A 19,924-nucleotide genomic window follows, 5' to 3' on the forward strand; every position below is an offset into this window, starting at 1 on the left:
AAATACTGTACAGAGGGGTTACAATCACTAAAGTGTAGTATTTTGGCATATACATATAGTCTATGCTGACCAAATCAGGGAAATTAGCATTTCCATCTCCTTATCAGTTCAGATGGTACTGACCTAATTAGCATATATTCCTTAATTACCTGTTACTATCAGTCTACAGGGAAATATATCTATATGTTTATTTTAAATGGCTTTTAAAGGATGAAGCAAAAAAACAACAAAGTCCTTGTCATAATTTGGTGTCAGATGAGAATTTTCATGCAAGACAGGAAGGAAGCTAAAGCAAATCACACTGCTATTACAGAAGACTATTAAGTTGAATCAAATATGGGATCCAATCCTGCTTAAAACTTAGTGATTTAATTTTGAAGATTGGTGCTTGTTTACTGTTTTCAGAGGAAAAGGAAATGTTAGGACTATCTGAAATCCATCAATACATCATAAGCAACAATATATTCTGGACTTTAACCTCTGAAAATTCAGTCCATGAACAAACTAAGTCAAGGTGTCAAGTCACTCATTGTCAAATCTTGCTTATTAAACAATGAGTTGAAAGTCTAAAATGATAAAAGAATCTGGAAGTCAGTAAAATACAGACAATACCAGAATGTACATGCTACATATAATGTTTCTTCTCACACACAGAGAGAAATACAGTATGCAAATCTTCAAAGTGGACATTCCCAATTTCCAAGATAGAGAGAATGATTGGCTGCAAAATGATCTGCTTCCTCTGTAGAAATAAACTAAGGCAGTTGTTCATAATGAATTTTCCTTAGTTCTTGACTATCCATGTTTCTCTCTGCTGGAATTAACTTAGAGACTGGGAAGAGAGGTGGTTTTGAACTGCAGTCCAGATAATGGGCTATGGATGCATAACACCTGGATCCAAATACTGATTCTTGCTTTGTCAATTATTAATTTTAATCCCATGGGACCATTTACTTTCTTGTCAATGATGATTGTAATAGTCTACCTCAGGAGGTTGTTGTGTGAATTACATGAGTAATAATTATTCAATAAATCTTATATCTCGGCATACAGATATTGAGATACAGGTAAAAGCTTTTTGGATTTTTTTTATAGTTTAGGTACATTCTAAGTTTAATAGACTTTTGTGAATTAGGCCTTAAGCCCATGTACCATGTATGATAGTTTCCATGGAAAGTGTATTTTGGGACCCCAATATTTGTGTTACTAAAAGAGTTTTTGTTTTTACTACACCTTTATCCTGTTTGTAAAGTGTGTCTTCATATTGATTCTGAAGTCTTTTATAGTTGCTATCACATTTCCATATAAGTCCTCTGGTTTGTTTTTTGATGTTTTAACACAAACTTTATAAACTGTTATAATGAACTGAAGTCACAAACTAAAGCTTTTAATTAAATGGTTAGTTCTGTTGCAAAACTGACTTAATGAAAATTTATTGGGTACATATGGATTGTTTTGGAACTTCTTTAAAGAGATGTGGTCATTTCTATGATGACTGCTTTGATCTTTCCAAACTTGAGGAAATTGCCAATAAGGTAAATTGAATTATCCCTTCAACTGGATAAACTCATTTTCTCTTAGTGCTTAGGTAAATTTAGTTGCACATCAGGGTCAGTAATATCTGTGTTCTATGTCAAGATAAATATCTAAATAGAGTTATGCAGAATTCTGAAACATTACAAACCTTACAAACTTTAAGTAATGTGTATATCACAATAAAGCCGTAATTTCTGCCATTCATTGTCCTTTTCACATTATAAATAAAGCCAGTTAAGATGAAACTCATATTGCCTCATGTTAGGGGGAAAAAGCAGACCTTTTATTTTTTTATTAGCAGATTAATCAAGAGAAATTTCTGTGCTCTAAGTGAGCCAGAGAAGATAAGTTTCTGGACTGTTTCAAGTTCCAGAAACTATTTATTTTCTCCCTCAGCTCTTTGAGTTTGTCCATATTAGACACTTTGTAGTCATCTTTCTCTAGTTTTCCACCCTTGAATTTTTGGCATTACTAGAATTTGAACACAGGAACTCTCACTTACTAGGCTAGCTAGCTCTCTACCATTAAGTCATGCCTCCAACTGTATTTTTTTTACTAGGTATTTGTGAGATAGGACCTTACTTCCCACTGACTGTTGGCCTGAGCCAAGATGCACCTACTTTAGTCTTCCCTTACTTGCTGGAATGTTACACATGTGCCATCATGTCTGGCATCCCTCCATGGACATGGAGTCATGCATAGTTTTCATCCCTGGGCTGGCCTGGAACTGCATTCCTCCTGTTAATTTTAGCCTTCCGCATAGATTAAGATGGCAGGTACATGCTACTACATATAGATATCAATTGAAAAGGAGTCTCCCAAACACCGAGGATTACAGGCACCACCCTCTATTTCCTTCCCTTTGATGGCAACACTTTATTTTCACTGCTCCAGGAACTCCTTTCTTTCTTCTACAATAAGCAGTGGCTAGTCAAAGGTTATCACATGCCAGGCTTCATCAACTGAGAAAAGGTACTTCATCTTTGTGTATTTTATATTTTAATAGTTTAGGTTCTTAGCTTTTGTGCTTCTATACCAATCTCTCAAATTTCTAGATCAAGTAGATGTATACATTTTGTCTTCCTTTTCATTCACAACAAAAACACTCATTAAGCACCTATTTTGAACAAATTGCTGCCAAATTTAGATATGATAATGACACAGTTACTACTTTCCATGGGTGTTTGATCCAAAGGAAAAGATAGTTCTGTAAACAAGGATCAAGTATTCATGAACCAATGTGACATGAGATGTAGGTACAAAGGGCATTCGAGAGAATGAGTATCATAAATGGAGATTGCTGAGTGAGGAAAACACAAGGATGCTCCTATGCTTTTTTACTTGTGTCAGAAATAACCAAGTATAGAAGTCACTAGTCTGATTTTCAGTAGCCAATTCATTTTCTTTGAATTTGCACTTGCTCAGATAAAACCAACATGTGTTTATTTATGATTGATTTATTTTTTTTCAGTCTTTCTTCATTTACGTCTTGACTTTGCTCTAAAAATCCCTTTTGCTCTCATTGTTATGTTAGTTACAACAGTACTTGTTTCTTATTAACAAAGATGTGTGTAGTAATTTTCTTTTTTCTTTTTTTTCTTTTTTATTCCCCTTCCTATCCCCCCCCCTGCCCCCCCCCCACTCCCTCCCCCCCACCCACCAAAGTTGTAAAGTTTGTTTTGCGACATAACAACTTGCACATCTCATTGATGCAATGGGTCCACCTGTATTCCTATTTAAAAACTCCACAAATTATACCAACGTCAAATACAATGAAAGCAGGGGTTATACCATGAGGGAAGGACATACAAAGCAAGAAAGTAATTTTCTTTTATATGAAGATAGTCTTCAGCTTACACACAGGATGTATTCCAAAAGTTCATTTTTAAATGAACTCAAAGTGCATTTTCCCATAGAAGTGGCATTAGGCATGGTGATTAGATTTCCAGGTCAGTCCACAAAATCCAGTTTAGCCCACCTTATAACTGAAACGTATGGATTTTTGCAATGGAAGTCAGTTGGAAATAATACTGTAGCACTTTAAATGAAAACAATAAATGAAAAAAGAAGTAGTCTGGGGTTTTGTTTCCCTGAAAGGATAGTACTTGATGAAAAGCTGGTTTAACCCTAGGAGGACAAAGCAAATAGATGAAGATTAGACACCAAGGCCTTTAAAATTTACTTTTAAATAATATTTTGGAGGCTTTTAAAATATTACAGGCAATTGTGTTCTTTGTGGAAACTTTGGAAAACTGAGAAGTGTATTTTAAAAAGTAAGTCACCAATAATATGGCCACTGGGAGAAAACTGTTTAGATGTCAATGTGCTTCAACCTTTTTCATGAGTATTTTTTAAATTGGCTACAATACCAGTATTTATGGTGTATCTACCTGATAAACCATGATGCAGTCATTAAAATGATATTTATGAGGAATATTTAAACATCAAAAACATGCAAGATATAGTGTTGAGAAAAAAAGTAGCCTTGTTCTACTTGCCACCAGATGTTCTTGCATGAGCAAGGAGATTGAAAAATTATTTGTGGTAATTATATTAAGAGCCATGGTAGGGAAAGGATGATGAATTTGCAGCAAAGCTAAAGAGACATCAGGAGGGAGTAAATCTTTTTTTAAAAAAAAAACTAAGGTACCAAAACAAATACAGAGACAAAAGGGGATATACTATAGGGGGATGAACAGACAAAAGAAACAAAAAAATCACATAGTACATTAAAAACAACAACAACAAAGAAAAACCTCTTGTGTCCATGCCTTGGAGGTCATTTCAAAAATCTTCTTAAGAGTTAAGGAACCAGGAATCTGGCACTTGAAAGGTGAGAGGAGGTCTAAGGGAGAGAGGTTAATGAATGAGAGGAAAAGGGGAAGAATGCAGTTATAATAATCAATACATATCTTATGAAATTAAGAAATTTGATCCAGGCACTGGTCATTCACCCCTATAATTCTAGCTATTCAGGAAACTGAGATCTGAGGATCATGGTTTGAAGCCAGCTTGGGTAGGAATCTTTAAGACTCTATTTTCAATTAAACACCAAAAAATGTCTGGAAGCAGAGCTGTGGCTCAAGTGGCAAAACACTATGAGCAAAAATGCTTAGGGAAAGTGTTCAGCCCTGAGTTCAAGCTCCAGGATCAACATGCATGCACACAATTTCACAAGAAATTGTGAAAATAGGGGAGAAAGATGAAAGGGGTGATACCAGTTAAGATGCATTATACTTATGAACTGCTATGTTGAGAATGCTTGTCGAAGTAACCGCTGAGCTAAAGCCAGCCCTGAACTGCTATGTTGAATGGGTACAACTATTTAAAGATAAAATCATAATCGAAAAGATAGACTTAGGGAGATGTTCATATGGGCAGGCATGATGTTAGTGATAATATCTGGAGACAAATTCCAATTTATTCTTCAAGACACTGTTCTAATGCCAATTTCCTCTAAGATTTTTTTCTGAATTCTAGTGTAAATTGCCTTATCCTTGTATTTATGTGGTACTTCATAACTTTCTATATTAGTTCTTATCACTCTCTAGACGTATCCCTCCCTCGATAAATTGTGTGACCTTTGAAAGCCAAATTACTGTCTTGGATCATCAATGTCTAATGCCTCATGAATACTAAATGCTCTATAATTGTTTGCTCATGGGAGGCTTGAAGAATGGTCAGATTGTTCTGCTATTAAGGACCTTCAAGGATGATTTACCTTTGTGATTACTCATGCTCCTGGGCCCAACTCTCTTTTTTTGAAATCTAGAAACTGATTCCTTCAGCAAACTATGAGTTAATGTGTCTCTGTTTTGCTCTTACATGAAAATAATGTCAGAGATGTTTAGCAAGAATTACCAACTTACATTTTTACTATGGTTACATTATTTTCAGGTACCAAGACTACTAGTGTAAACTTTTCTTTCATTTCCCCTAATTTTAGCCAAAACATCATGGGAACTCTAACTTAAACCAATAGGGCTATAACTTCCAAAAGTATTTAAAAACTTGTCTACCACCAGTTGCTTCTCATCTATGCACTATCTTCTGTTTTTTTTATTTCTCAAAATGTATAATCTGTTATTTTCATCCCAGTTCTATTCATAGATATCCTTACTGCCAATATTATCCATTCTAAATGTTACAGAAACATTGAAATGCATGCCACTGGCCTTCTGTAATATGGAAATTTTAGAATACTGAGTATAAATTTGAAGAAAATTGGTCTGTGCATTCTGTGCTAACCCATGAGCCTAATATGTATGTGCTGAATAGATTCTATTTTTTTCTGTAGGCATTATATCTGATAGCCACTAATGGAACCCCAGAGCTCCAGAATCCTGAGAGATTGTCAGCTGTATTCCGTGACTTTTTAAATCGCTGTCTTGAGATGGATGTGGATAGGCGAGGATCTGCCAAGGAGCTTTTGCAGGTGAAAATAAAATAGGACAATTACAAAAAGAGAGTTATATTGAGCTTTCCATCTCAATGTGTGACAGTAGCCGAGTACTGTCAAGAGATATGTACTTTGAGTTAGGCAATTATCATAAATGCAGGCATCAAATACATGGCTCAGTGACAGCTTGCTTCCTTTCTGAAAAGTTGGCGGTTTAATTTGAAAATGTGTTTTGTTTTTCTGGAGTTTTTATTTTGCAAGGAAAAAAAACAATGTGACCCTCTGGTGTTGCTTTTCTTTACCTCTGGATGTTGTATGCATGTGCTCTTGGGGAAGTGCTTTTAACATGATGTTTTAAATGTTGAATTTAATGTGATAGAACACTCTAGATAAAATGTCCTGTAGGCACTTAGAGAAGTAGAGCCAGAGTTTGGGAAAGAGATTAAGTCATAGACAATAAGTTAATAGATTAATGAGGATATATTGAAACAATGAAATTAGATAAAGGAGCTAGAAGATGGGAAGGGATGCGAAGGGAAATCAAAGGAGGAGGCTACAATGCTTGATAAGAAATGTACTCATTATCTTGCCCATGTAAGTGTAACCCCTCTGTACAGTATTTTCACAATAAAAAAGACAAAAAAGAAAAAGGAGCTAGTAAGAGTCAAGTTCTGGTATATATGAGGTCAGAAAAGGAAGTGAAATCCAACAAAAAGTTGGAAAAGGATTAGTTAGTATTTTATTGGAAATTCCCAAGAAAATACAGTGTCACAGGCCCCCAATGAGGAAGCCATTTCAAAGTCACTTGTACTAACTACCATAGAGTAGCTAAAAGAAAGAAAAAATGGTGGAAGCTAGGTGCTTGTGGTTCAACCTAGCTGACATCTGAATATTGCAGCTCAATATAAACCCCAGCAGACAAATCCACAAGGTGTATATCCTGAATTAACTAGCAAAAAGCCAGAAGTGGAGGCATGGCTCAAGTGATAGAATATAAGCCTTGAGTAAAAAAGCCAAATGAGAGCTTGAGAGCCTGTGTTGAAGTTCCAGTGACAACGTTAAAAAATAAAAACTAAAAAAAAAAAGGAGAACAGGGAAGTGATGGAGACACAACATTATACTTCACAATTAGAAAGCTATTGGTTTCAGAGCAAAATTCTTTAGTGGTCCGATGAAGACATTTTCAAGCATGAGCTCTGCCCCAGATAATTTCATCAGTCTAAGAAAATCACTAAGTCCATTTCAAATTCAGCGAGCATTTACCAGAAACACAAGAGTTTCTAGCCATGCTAGTCATTTTCTACAGGGTTGCATGATACTAAAAGACAAACTATAATCTGAAGGAAAAAGCTGGCCCAAGCTTTTTTTTCATTAAATGGTGTTTAGTTGGGTGATACAGTTTAATGAAGAAAAGGATGCTGGAAGAGGTAAAGCAATATACTGGTTGGGGGAAAGAATTCCAGTAATTTTTTTCTTCTTTATACAGCATCCATTTTTAAAATTAGCCAAGCCTCTCTCCAGCCTGACTCCTCTGATTATTGCTGCAAAGGAAGCAATTAAGAACAGCAGCCGCTAGGACTTCAAGCCTTACCCTCTCCATCTCCTTCATGAGTAAGACTGAAATAGAACTGCTGCAGGAAAGATGAAGACAAGACAGTCAAAGGGGGGTGGGGAGTTCTTAACTTTCAAATGAATAGATACTTCTTATAAGCCTTTTTTCCTACTCCCTAAGATTACGTAATTTATTTGTAAGCCTGAACTGCAGCCCCATTGGGGCAGCAATGTTGAAGTGACCATCAAGTGGTCACTTCTACCGTGAAGCGAAAGAGCCAGTAGTGAATCCCCTCATCTTGTGCATTCACTTTGAAGAAAAAGAATTCTCAAAGATGCACACTCCCTCTTCATAGTGTTGTGTTTGTTTTTAAGTTAGAGAGTAGTCCCTCTTGCATTCAAACCTCCTTCGAACCCCTTACCCAATGTGATGTTTTTCACTTGCATTGTCATTAGATGTCCAGAAAACAAGATGTCAAAATGTTTTTTTAAAAAAAGAAAAAAACGCAAAGAAAAAATAACAAAAAGAAAAAACCATAACAAACAAAAAAATAGAGCAAGTACTGTGTGAACATGTGGAAGTCCATGCCCTAATAGAGTTGCAATTTTTTATTCTTCTTCTATAGTGGTGGCTTGGTTTGTGTACCTATTTTTCTGCATTTGTATTGGAAAGGATTCATTTAAGACATTTTCTGAAAGCAGAGAGGAGTAAGTGTATTCAGGAGAGGCTTTTAAAAACTATATATCTAAAGAAAGCTCAAATGGTGAAATCCTGTCACATTTTCAAAAGATGCTTAAGAGGTAGTTGATTTGTCATGTACACTAACTTATTAACCTTCATGATACCAGAAAAAAGTTCATACTGAAACTATGACATCTTTGTTGGGTGAGTCCAAGTTGTGCACCTTGAAAATCCTGATAGGAGAATCCATATTTAAGCAAAGATGAGGGTCTCTCAAAGATCCAAAAGGAAAACAAGGTACAAGTATAATACCAAAACCTTCATTGGACATTAAGTCAACAAAATTAAACATATCTAATTGAATTCTCTCCTGTGCTATGGAACACATGCTTTGTAAGAAACACATAGATCCATCAGCCAACATTTCTTTATGCTACAATTAATTTATTTTGACAAGTTATAATACTTTCAAAGTTTTTTTAATGATCTGGAGAAAATCTAGTAAGCATTCAACTCTTATAAGATATATCTCCAATGTTTCCCCATTTTCCCTATGGATACCAAGTTCTGTTTAAAAATATGGTATGTTTATATTTAGTTTCTTGGACTTTTGTATTGCAAAAGCATGTTCAAAAATATCTTCAAATGCCCCAGTGAAAATCATTTTGATTTGCCATAGTATACTAAGAGATATCAATCCAATTGAATTCTTTTTTGTGTCTTAGGGAAAATTCTAAAACGTATTATTTCTCTATATAATATATAAAACAAATATATATATACATATGTATGTTAAAAATTCAACAGTTAAAAGTTCCTGGATCTTCTAAGAGTAGATAAATAACTGGAAGGTATCTGCATAGAAAAGGATATGCTTCTCTTTTAGTGTATTGTCAGTTTTGTAAGTCCTGGAAAATTGTTTTGCTAAGCTATTGGAAAGCTAGTAATCTATACTGTAGAAGGCTTCTTGTAATATATAAAGAATCTGAATAGAACCTATCTACATTCAGCAAGAGGGAGAAAGACATCAATGTTATAGGCCTGCCTCCTCTATGAGGTATATCTATCCATCAATCTACCCATTCATCTGTTCATCTGTCCATCCACTCAGTCATCTATTCATCCATCTATCATTTTCTTAAAATGAAAGCACTTTCTTTAGAATTTCTGCTAACCATATACTGCACATATTTATGTTTAGAAGATGACACCACTGATGGATTTCCTATTTTCCTAGACTATAAAAATGTGAAGGGGCTTACACCCCTCTCCCATGACAATATCCACAGTGGGATTAACAAATGTGTAAAGAAAATCAAATGATGATTTGAAGCATACTATGTTATACTTTGTAAAGACTTGTCTTGGCTTAAAATTGTAATGCCACACTGCTCTAATGAGAGACAAAGGCCTTAATTTCTGTTTTATTTTAAAATCAAAAGTTTGTTTTTCACTCATAGTGCCAGGGAATTCAATTAAATACCTGGGATACAAATCAAATTCAAGTTTGATGACTATGTGCTGCCAATAAAGAGAGCCAACATCACCTGGTTGGAATCCTAGTTGTCAATTAGCATCCCTTATGTACGTAAAGACCTTTTTCCTTGTTGTTTTAAAGACCCTGGAGCAGTGGTCTTTGACAGAAATGGCTGCTCCTTCTGCTTTTAGTTCAGCTTATTAACACTGAGGAGCCAGCTACTTATTTACCACCACTTTGTACCAATACTTAATGGTATACCCCAATTGGCATTGCTCTTACAAATTTACCTACATGTAAATGTTCAAATGAGAGCAGCTTTTAAAGCCCCTTCCCTGTTCTGGAGAGTTATGTATATTTCTAATAAGTATTAGAGAGAAGCTGTTTCTCGTGCCAAAAATGATGCTGAAGGATTCACATAGGAACCCTGAAACAACTTGGACTCCAGATGGTTAATGGTTTATTCCCTTTCCTTAGATTTTTTAAAATTCATCTTGACAAAGATGAGTCTATCCAGATCTTTAATGTTGTTAGAGTGCCCTGAGATAGTTGAGGGCACATGGTTGAATGTCGATTCCAAATATCCTGAGATAGGAATAGGGCACTGGGAAAGTCAGGGAAGGGTGAGAAGCACAGTAGAGATTATTTATTTAAGAAAGAATAGAACACTAATGTCGTAGCAAGGATCCGGTGCGTTGTCATAATCCTGTGAGGATTTTGGGATGATTCAGTCCCCTCAAATCAGTCACCATGTTGGGTAATGACTTCGTTCTTGCTGATCTTGTCGATGTGTCATTGTAAATATTTGTGCGTCCATGTTCCATTTTTGGCTACTGGATGGCCAATCATGTGAGAAGATTTAAGTCAAATATTTATTCTTTAATTGTGTTATTCAAATTCCTTTCAGGCTTGTGAATTGCACACCAATGTTTGATTTTCACCACTTGGTCCTCACATCTATCTCTCCCCTGTGAAGCACATTCCATTGCTAAAAGAAAAAGAAATATAAAATTGCTTCCTGCTGTCTATATAACTGTTTTGATAGTTTGAGATGTTTGTCTATAAACGATATTTCTCAGCTCAAAGGTTGTGTAAATAATTATATTCCTTTGCTTAATGAGTTATTTCTATTTAGGCTGCCAGTTCGTAGAGAGATTCTACAAAGTCACTTTTAAATAATATAAACAGGGATTACAGCTATGTAAAAAATTAGTGTGCATATGGGCAAGACTGGAAACACAAAAAATTGAAATCAGTCAGTTGTTAGGGTGGTGGGATTATGTAAAAAATTTCTTTCTGAAATTTTCTTTGATATCATTATATTACTTTGTGATGAGTAAACATCAGAAAGGAAACCATAGAAACATAGAAAAGATGCTAGAAGCAGATGTCTTCTGGCCAGAGCCCAGAGCATGCAGGGCACAAATATTTGCTAGTTACAAATATTTCATAGGCTTTATACTTGCCTGGGTGCTGAGGTTGGCACTCGCTCAGGTATGGCACGTGCTTTCTTAGGAGACAATTAACTAAATCAAAGCTAGGGAGATGCCATTCCTAGAATTCCAAATACATCCTTCTGCTTTAAAACAGGCTGCCCTCTGCTTTGGCATGGCATCCAGATGTCTATTGTGCTTGTTTTGGACTGGAGGTGTGGACATTTGATTAGTTCCTTTGATGATATTTGTTCCACTGCTACCTTTCTGGATTGTTGTACCAAATTTTCAAGTACCATTTTGAGGAAATACAAAGATAGAATCCCTAGCTCCCACCATTTCCTCATTCCAAAAGATTTTAGATCATTCAGATAAGGTTCTTCTTTTAATGACCAATAAACAGGCCTCACTGATTTCAAGAGAAATTATAACTTTCAATTAAAACCCGACTGAAATTATTACAACAAATATTTAGAATTTTCTGTGCCTGTGGGCATTCAATTACAGTCTTACTCACTTTGGCTTAGGATGGCCTCCATATGCTTTTGTACTGCTAAGTTACTGATTCATGCACTTAGTGTCATTTTTAAGAGAAAGGGAGATCATCTACCAAAAGAGGGGAATTTCCTTCTAAGTCACTAAAAAAGTTTTGGGTAAGGAGTTCACTAATGAGGTAATGGCCTCATGAATAATAGTTTCATCAAAAGCAGACCTTATACCTGGAAAAGTCACAGGCTTTTTATTAGGCCATTCTTATGAAAGTCTTAACCCTAACATCCCAGCTGAAATTTTTGGTCCCTTTTTGAGCCATTTGCAGTTAATATTCAGTTAAACAAAGGTGAGGCTAATGGTACAAGCATCTCCCAGTCTCAGAGAAATAAGGACTTGAAGTTCAATGTTTATAAACTGACAGTGTAATGGGCCTGGGATTTTGAGTGAACTTAACACACAATTGTGAACATATATTTGCATGTGGATTTAGAAGGAAATACACAGGGCCTTGGAAATAGTGGAATTATTTTTCTATGAAAGAATGTTTCATAAAAGATTCATTTCTGTTATGATATTTCTTTCAGTTAGCTTTATTTTTTCACTCATTTTCTGATCCAGACTCTTTTAATGAGTGACCCAATATATCTAAGACAATTTCTCATTCATCCGCATTGGGAATGTTTGTTTATTATCAAGCATTACCGAAGTGAATCTGCAACTATGGGAACTAAGATATCACTGCCACATGCACAACTTGGCATACTAAATGTACTATTCAACTTGTAGCATTTACTGCCACTTAATTTGGTGGAATTTGCAGGATTAACTTATATATCTGGTTAGTGCCTCAGTGTCTCCTTCAGAAGCTGCCATCAAGTGAATGCTATCCCATAATGCCAACAGTAAGGCAGGTACTACTCTCACATGATTATGTACCTAAGAGAAAATTGATAGCAATTCCACAGAGTGTCTCAGATGTAGTTTAAGTAATACTACACAAGAAGGACACCTGGATTTTAATATGGACTTTATTCCTAACTTACTATTAGACCTTGGACAGGTCACCTAACATTTCCATGGCTATTTCTTCATCTGTAAAATATGGATATTGGACTAGCTACTCTCCAGTCTTTCCAAAAACTAAAATATTGTTGTATTATATTATATTGACTGCCTTGCAAATTCAAACCTGATAAAGTGATGGCAAATATCGCATGCTTAGACCTGGGTCTCTTATTTTACAAACAACAGAACTATGTAAGATAGGAAAACTCAATTCAATGAAGTTGATATACTACCAAGAAATGTTGATATAAAAAACTTGTGGCAGCCTTCCAGTTTATTTAGAATTATTTTGTTCTTGTTTTAATGTCATTTTACTGTTGAGTGTTCCCAGCTTTCATTTTTTATACTCTTTGTATGTAAAGTCTGGTTTTCATTAAGCTGTGGCCAGTATTTGCTACTAGAACAGAAATACATCATCACATTTGGTAGAATAGAACTGTACTTGGGTCTCTCTTTTCCTATGAAGCAGTGCTGGGCCTTATTGAATTAACCCTAAAGTGGCACAATATGACAGGACTCATGCATTTTAAAAGGTGAGACTACATAGAATGAACCTAAGCACTTGCAAGTTACAGAGAGAAATGTAAAAGTAATTGCATGCCTTTTGTTTTAAGATGTGTTAAGAAATTGAGTTTTTGGGAACCAACGATAGCATTCCTTATGATGATAACTCTGTCAGTGATTGCACAGGTGTATGAGCATGTGCTGGAAAGAGAGCAAAGTGCAAGTTAGATGGATGCCTGCCTACAGCAGAGTGCCAACCAGCCCTAAGTACAAAATTCAATCAATGTGTGTGCTTGTGTGTGGTGTGCTTATGAACCTGCATATACTATATTCATTAGTGATGCTAAGATCTTTCACAGAATCCTACAACCACTAAAGGGTTGAATTTTAAATCTCAATATTATCAGCCATTAAGAGCCAGATCACAATGGTACTGATACTTACTGGGATTAAACTCACAATATTCAGATAAAATAAGTTGAAGAGGATCTACATTTTTTCACTGTTTATCAGAATTGTATCTCATTTGGCTGTATGTTACTTTTGTCAAGATGTGTTATCTGTAAACCCATGTGTAGTGAAAATTCTTCTGTAAATTTGAATTAAAGATATTTATGGTCTTTTGTTTGATTTTTAAGTAAGTTATTTCTTTTGTGGACTTGCTGATGGTATGGTTCCATCCTTCTGACCTCAGCATCCAATTGTTTTAAGGATTTTGTTTCTGTTATTGTTATTTTAAATTGTGGTTGAAGCAATAGAAAATTGAAATATGGATTGTGCATGACTGTGTCTTGAGTGTAAAAATATTGCAGTTTGAAACTTGGACCTAAAGTATTGCAAATAAAATGACAAACATCAATAAGCTGGGCTTCTCTCTTCTGTCACATTCCTGCCAACTCTCTTGTAATTAATCATTTTACCAACTTCACATATTTTAGGGTAGAATTGTCTCACAGGCATGGAGGTAATAAAGTGCATATCCTCATGAGAAATACAGGAAATACTGACAATAATTCAGAGTTTCTATCTTGATTTATAGGTAATATATCAAAGAAGAGAATATTGTACTTAGTGCAGAAACAAAGGTAGGCAAAAGAAAACCACAAAAAGAAAGTATATACAACAAATGATTTATTTCTTTGGTCATATTTCTTCTTGGGAAATTCTGAACATGTAAAGTCATCTGCGTAACTTTTAGTTTTTGTCTTCTATCTGGTTTCATGGTCTGCATAAAAATTCCAAACCAACATTACTAAGAATCTTCACTCACCCACTCATTCCTTTAAAAAGCATTTATTGGACTTCTGCTATGTGTCAAGAACTGTGGACATTTCTTCTAAAGATAACTTCTTTTCAAAATCGCTTCTAAATGTGACTACATGACAGTAAAACTCATTGAAAGCTGCTAAATGCAGTCAGGCTTAGAAACTCTTCAGTCTTTAAAACCCAAGAACAACCTTAACACTTAAAATAGAGGTTTCTTCTATCATTAATACTGATAATGTGTGCATAGTGTTCCCTTTATAGTGTATGGGTGCATGTGTGATTATGTATTTTCATGTAAGTGGATACACACCATTTCCCTGCAAATGGATAAAATATCTTAGCAAATGTTAATTGTAAGTTCACAGTACTTACATGCAAATGTTATTTGTGTGTGTGTGTGTGTGTGTGTGTGTGTGTGTGTGTGTGTGTGTGTGTGTACTCGGGCTTGAACTCAGGAGCAGAACACTGTCCCTTAGCTTTTTCACTCAATGATGGCACTTGAGCCACAGCTCCACTTCCAGCATTTTGTTGGTTAATTGGAAATAAGAGTCTCATGGACTTTCCTGCCTGGGTTGGCTTTGAACCACAAATCTCAGATCTCAACCTCCTGAGAGATTAGGAATATAGGTGTGAGCCACCACTCTCCAGTTCCATAGCCTTTTTTGTTCTTGCTTCAGATTAATAGATCACATGCCTTCAACTCAGTTGAATGTCTGAACTACAGATCCCACTGAGACTACTTTGTAATTAAGCGTTTAGGTCTGAAGCACAATGAAATCCTTTTGTATAATGAATATATGCTAAAATAATTTTTAGAGTTCAGATGTCATACTTATTATGTCATCTCATATCCCTCTAAGCAGTAATTTTCTCCATTTTAATGAGGGTAAAATGAATCAAAGTTTGTAAAGAATTAAAAAGTTAACCTATCAGCATGTTAATTTCTGCCATGTACTAAATATTCAATAAATAAGAGTTGTTAATTCCTATTTATGTTTCAAAAAGTCCTCGTTGATTGGAATACTTTAAATTATATCCATTGCTCTGAATGAATTGAAGCGAGTGATTCAAAAGTAGAAAAGAGAGTTTCCTCTTACAGTATGGTAGCTTTAAATATCTTCTGGTCTTAAATGCTCAACTTCTCTAGCCATGAAAGAAATATAAATCAAAACAACATTGAGATTCCACCTCACCCCAGTTAGAATGGCCATAATCAAGAAATCAAATAAAAACAGATTCTGGAGGGGATGTGACCAAAAGGGAAGCTTACTGCATAGTTGGTGGGAGTGTAAACTTGTTCAACCACTTTGGAAAGGAGTAAGAAGTTTCTTCAAAAGATTACACATAGAGCTCCCCTATGACCCAGCAATCCCACTTTTGGGCATTTACCCAAAAGATCACAAACGAGACCATACTAAAGTTACCAGCACAACTATATTTATCACAGCATTATTCACCACAGCTAAGATACAGAACCACACAGATGCTCCTCAATAGATGAATGGATCAAGAAAATGTGAGATAGATAGATAGATAGATAGATAGATAGATAGATAGATAGAATGAAATTCTATGCCTCCATTAGACACCTCCCCATTTGTTAGGAAATTGAAAGACTTGGAAAACTCATATTAAGAGAAGTAAGCCAGGCCCAAAGAAACATATGTCCCATGTTTTCCCTTATTTGCAATAACTAGCATATGTCTAGGGCAAGCAGAAAAGTTCAAAAGCTATGTACATATGACCATATAGGATGATGCTAAGTGAAGTGAGCCCCAAGATAGGGACACAAGAGGTTTTATATTGCTTGCTGTTGTTTTTAATGTACTTATAATGTACTATGTGATTTTCTTTGTTTCTATGTTCTTCCTCCTTGGTATAACCCCTGTTTTCACTGTATTTGATTCCAGAGCCCTGTATCTTGTATATACATTTTTCCAATTTGGGGAGGGAAAGGGAAATAGCAAAATGCTGAAATAAGGGTACATGTTGACCCATTGTTGCAATGAGATGTACAAAGACACTATATTGAAAATGAGGAAAAGGATGGTAGGAGAAAAAAGAGGGGCTAACAATGCTTGATAGGAAATGTACTTGTTACCTTACTCATGAAACTGTAACCCCTTTGTACAGTACTTTTACAATAAAAAAAATTAAAAAATCTTCTGGGCTTGAGGGCTCTCGTTGGGGAAAATGTGTTCTGTGAGTCTTTCCCCCCCAAAAACTAAAATAAGGTGATTTATCATATTTAATTTAGACTGCAAAGAAGCTGAATAAAAAGAAACCCTACCAGTGTGTGTGTGTGTGTGTGTGTGTGTGTGTGTGTGTGTGTGTGTGTGTGTGTGTGTGTGTGTGTTTGGTCTGTTCACTTTTCACTACTTCACTACAATCAATCTGAGCCAACCCATCTTTGTCCCCACTTGGATTATTGTAATAGCCTGTTTTTTTCATTGTCAAGGTATTATACAGAGGGGTTACAGTTACATAAGGTAATAAGTATATTTCTTGTCAAACTTGTTGCTACTTCCTTCATTTTTTTCTCCTACTTTAACCAGTCTATTGCCTTTTATTTGTACATTGATGTGTATTATTGGCAGAGCATTCAACAAAAACAAGAATCCTCTAATGATTCCATATTTCTCTCAGAGTAAAGACAAACTCTTGATAATGAAGTTGACCAAGGCCTCCCTGTGCATATGCCACTCCTGCTTTTTCACTATTCTCTTCAATTCTGCCCCTTTCTCATTCTATTCTAGGCATACTGGTTTCTTTCCTATTCCACAAAAATTTATGTTGTCCTCCAAGCTTATGTAGTGGTCTATGTCTTCAGATGGAACAATCTTCCCTTAGAAATCCATATTCACATCTTTTGTTCTCTTCATCTTTCCTTGATGTATTATTTTTCAATGAGGAACACGTTGATCTTTAAATTTAAATTGAACTCCCTGATGTGCCTTTCCTCAAGACATCTATCAGACTCTGCCAGATATTTATGAACTATGCTTGTTCTTTGATATCTTCCAGGTGAATGTAAACTCCAGCAAGGTTGTCATTCCCAGACACACAGCACATACAATAAAGTTTAGTTGGATGGAAGAAAACTTAGTTTTGTTCTTGAAACTACTATCTTTTGGTTGTCACAATTCTTAGCTGATCATTGTCCTCCCTTTCTAGTTTTAAGTTATGCAATTCCCTTTTCATATCCCAGGCATTCCTTATATGTGAGTGTTGCCCAGGATACGTCCATGATATGTTTTAGTCATGCTATGTTTAGTTCCACCTATATTGGAACTCTAAAATTCTTATCTCCAGCCCATATATCTCATCTAAGCTGTAGAAACACACTGTAAATCCATCTCTCTACTGAAAGTCTCCACTAATATGTCTTAAAGACCCTTAATATTCAAATTGTCCAAAGCACTATCTCATGTGTTTTATAACAGATACTTTCATTATGTTTACTCTCTCATCACCACTCAAGTGATAAATCCAAGCATCTTTCAGTAAATGGTCCTGGGACAACTTGATAGCCACTTCCAGAAGGATGAATTTAAACTCTTGTTACATTCCATACACAAGAATAACTCAAATGTATCTGAGGCCCAAATATAAAAAACCCTAAACTTCAAAACCTTAAGAACAGAAAGGCATAAATCTTTGTGTTGTTGATATAAGCACTTAATTTTAGGTCTTACATCAAAATCAAATAGATCAATGGGGTATCATCAAAGTGCTTCACAGGGCCCTATCAAGAAAGAGAAAAGAAAACCCACACGGTGGGAAAAATATTTTTCAAGCCAAAGTTTAAACAACTAAGTTCTAAAATACGTAAATAACTCCAGGCAAAGGATCTGAATAATTATTTTTTCAAAGGACCATTGAGAACATCAGCATCATTATCTTTCAAGCAAATACAAAAAAATACAAATAAAATTTATTGATGTTATATAACAAACTTTGTGTGGCTTGACCATCACCTCCCCATTTCTCCCACTTCATTGTACTTGTATCCACCAGTCTATGCTTTATCTACATAATCCACATATAAGTGAGATCACCAACCTATTTCACTTAGCATACTGAATAAATCTAGAGGTTTAATATGCAACACAATAACTATAGTTAATCAAACTGTATTAGACAGTACCCATGGGGCTGGGAAGGTGGCTCAGTGGTAGAGCGCTTGCCTTGCATGCCTGAGGCCCTGGGTTCGATTCCTCAGCACCACATAAGCAGAAAAAAAAGCCAGAAGTGGTGCTGTGGCTCAAGTGGTAGAGGGACAGCACCCAGGCCCAGAGTTCAGGCCCACAACCAGACCCCCCAAAAAAGAAAGCATTCCAAATCTACACAGTACCCATGGCTCATGTCTAAAATCCTAGCTACTTATGAAGCTAAAATCTAGATAACATCAGTTCAAAGCCAGCTTGGACAGAAAAGCTTGCTAGAGTCCATCTCCAAAATAACCAGCAAAAAGCAGGGGTGGGTGTTTGAGTCAAGTGGTAGAGTATCAGTTTAATGAGCACGTATCCTTGACTTCAAATCCCAGTAACACAAAAATGTTATATTTTTTATTGAAGGTTCACTAAGAGAATAGATTTCACTTAATCACACTGAACTAGTTAGTGCCTATGAGAGAAAAATGGGTATAATTTGCTTGACTATATAATGATTTCACAGTGTCTATCAAAGCATTATATTGTACAAAATCAAGTATAATATATGTTCTAGTTATATAAAAATAGCAAAAAGACTCACTAGGATGGAAGTATTAACAAAGAGATACTAAAAGTACTGCCAGATTTGTTGAGAAGTCTGAACCCGCACAGTGAAGATAGGAATGAAAAATGGTGTTTTAGAAAACTATTGCAATGGTTCAACACAGAACTTCCTAAAGATTTAGTAATTATATTCAAGAAAATTAAAACACACATCCACACAAAAACTCATACACAAACATTCGCAGAAGAATTATTCATAATGGGACAAATTGGAACAACCCATACTTTTATCAATTATTATGTTAGTAATTAAAAATGTGGTGCATCACGCAATAGAAAATTATTTGAGTCAAGTGTAGAGTCATGATGTTCTGTGGATGAACTTTGAAGACACTAATTTAAAGTGAAAAAGCCAGATATAAAGGGCCATATTTTGATGAAGTTATGTGTATGAAATGTTAAAATAGCCAGGAGATAGTGACTCAGTTCTTTAATTCCAGCTATTCAGAAGGCTGAGATCTGGAATCATGGTTTGAAGGCAGCACAGAAAGGGAAGTCCACGAGATGTTTATCACCAATTAACCATGATAAAGCAACAAGTGGAATTATGACTCATGCGGTAGAGCTTTCAATGAAAACTAAGGGTCAGTGCCAAGGCCCTGAATTTAAGCATATCAGCACACGCAAACACACACACACACACACACATACACACACAGAAAGTTTCTTCATACTGTTTTACTGTTTTCCTTCCATCCCACCAATTATATATAGTATTTGGTCATAAAGCAGTTCACGTTT

General features: G+C 35.5%; 1 protein-coding gene across 5 annotated transcripts in view; it reads left to right on the top strand.

Annotated features, from left to right (window-relative positions):
* Pak3 (p21 protein (Cdc42/Rac)-activated kinase 3) overlaps window positions 1–7,996 on the top strand; it is a 250,362-nt gene extending 242,366 nt beyond the window's left edge. For 4 of the 5 annotated variants that reach the window (XM_013025849.1, XM_013025846.1, XM_013025847.1 and 1 more), the window contains 2 exons: window positions 5,834–5,971; window positions 7,422–7,996. In XM_013025849.1, the coding sequence (XP_012881303.1) occupies window positions 5,834–5,971; window positions 7,422–7,511 (228 nt within the window). In that variant the 3' untranslated portion in view covers window positions 7,512–7,996. The remainder of the gene's footprint in view (window positions 1–5,833; window positions 5,972–7,421) is intronic. The other variant, XM_013025850.1, reaches the window with a different exon arrangement.
* The last annotated feature ends 11,928 nt before the right edge of the window (window positions 7,997–19,924 follow it).

The sequence above is a fragment of the Dipodomys ordii genome, unplaced genomic scaffold, assembly GCF_000151885.1.
Source record: "Dipodomys ordii isolate 6190 unplaced genomic scaffold, Dord_2.0 Scaffold88, whole genome shotgun sequence".
Classification (NCBI taxonomy): domain Eukaryota; kingdom Metazoa; phylum Chordata; class Mammalia; order Rodentia; family Heteromyidae; genus Dipodomys; species Dipodomys ordii.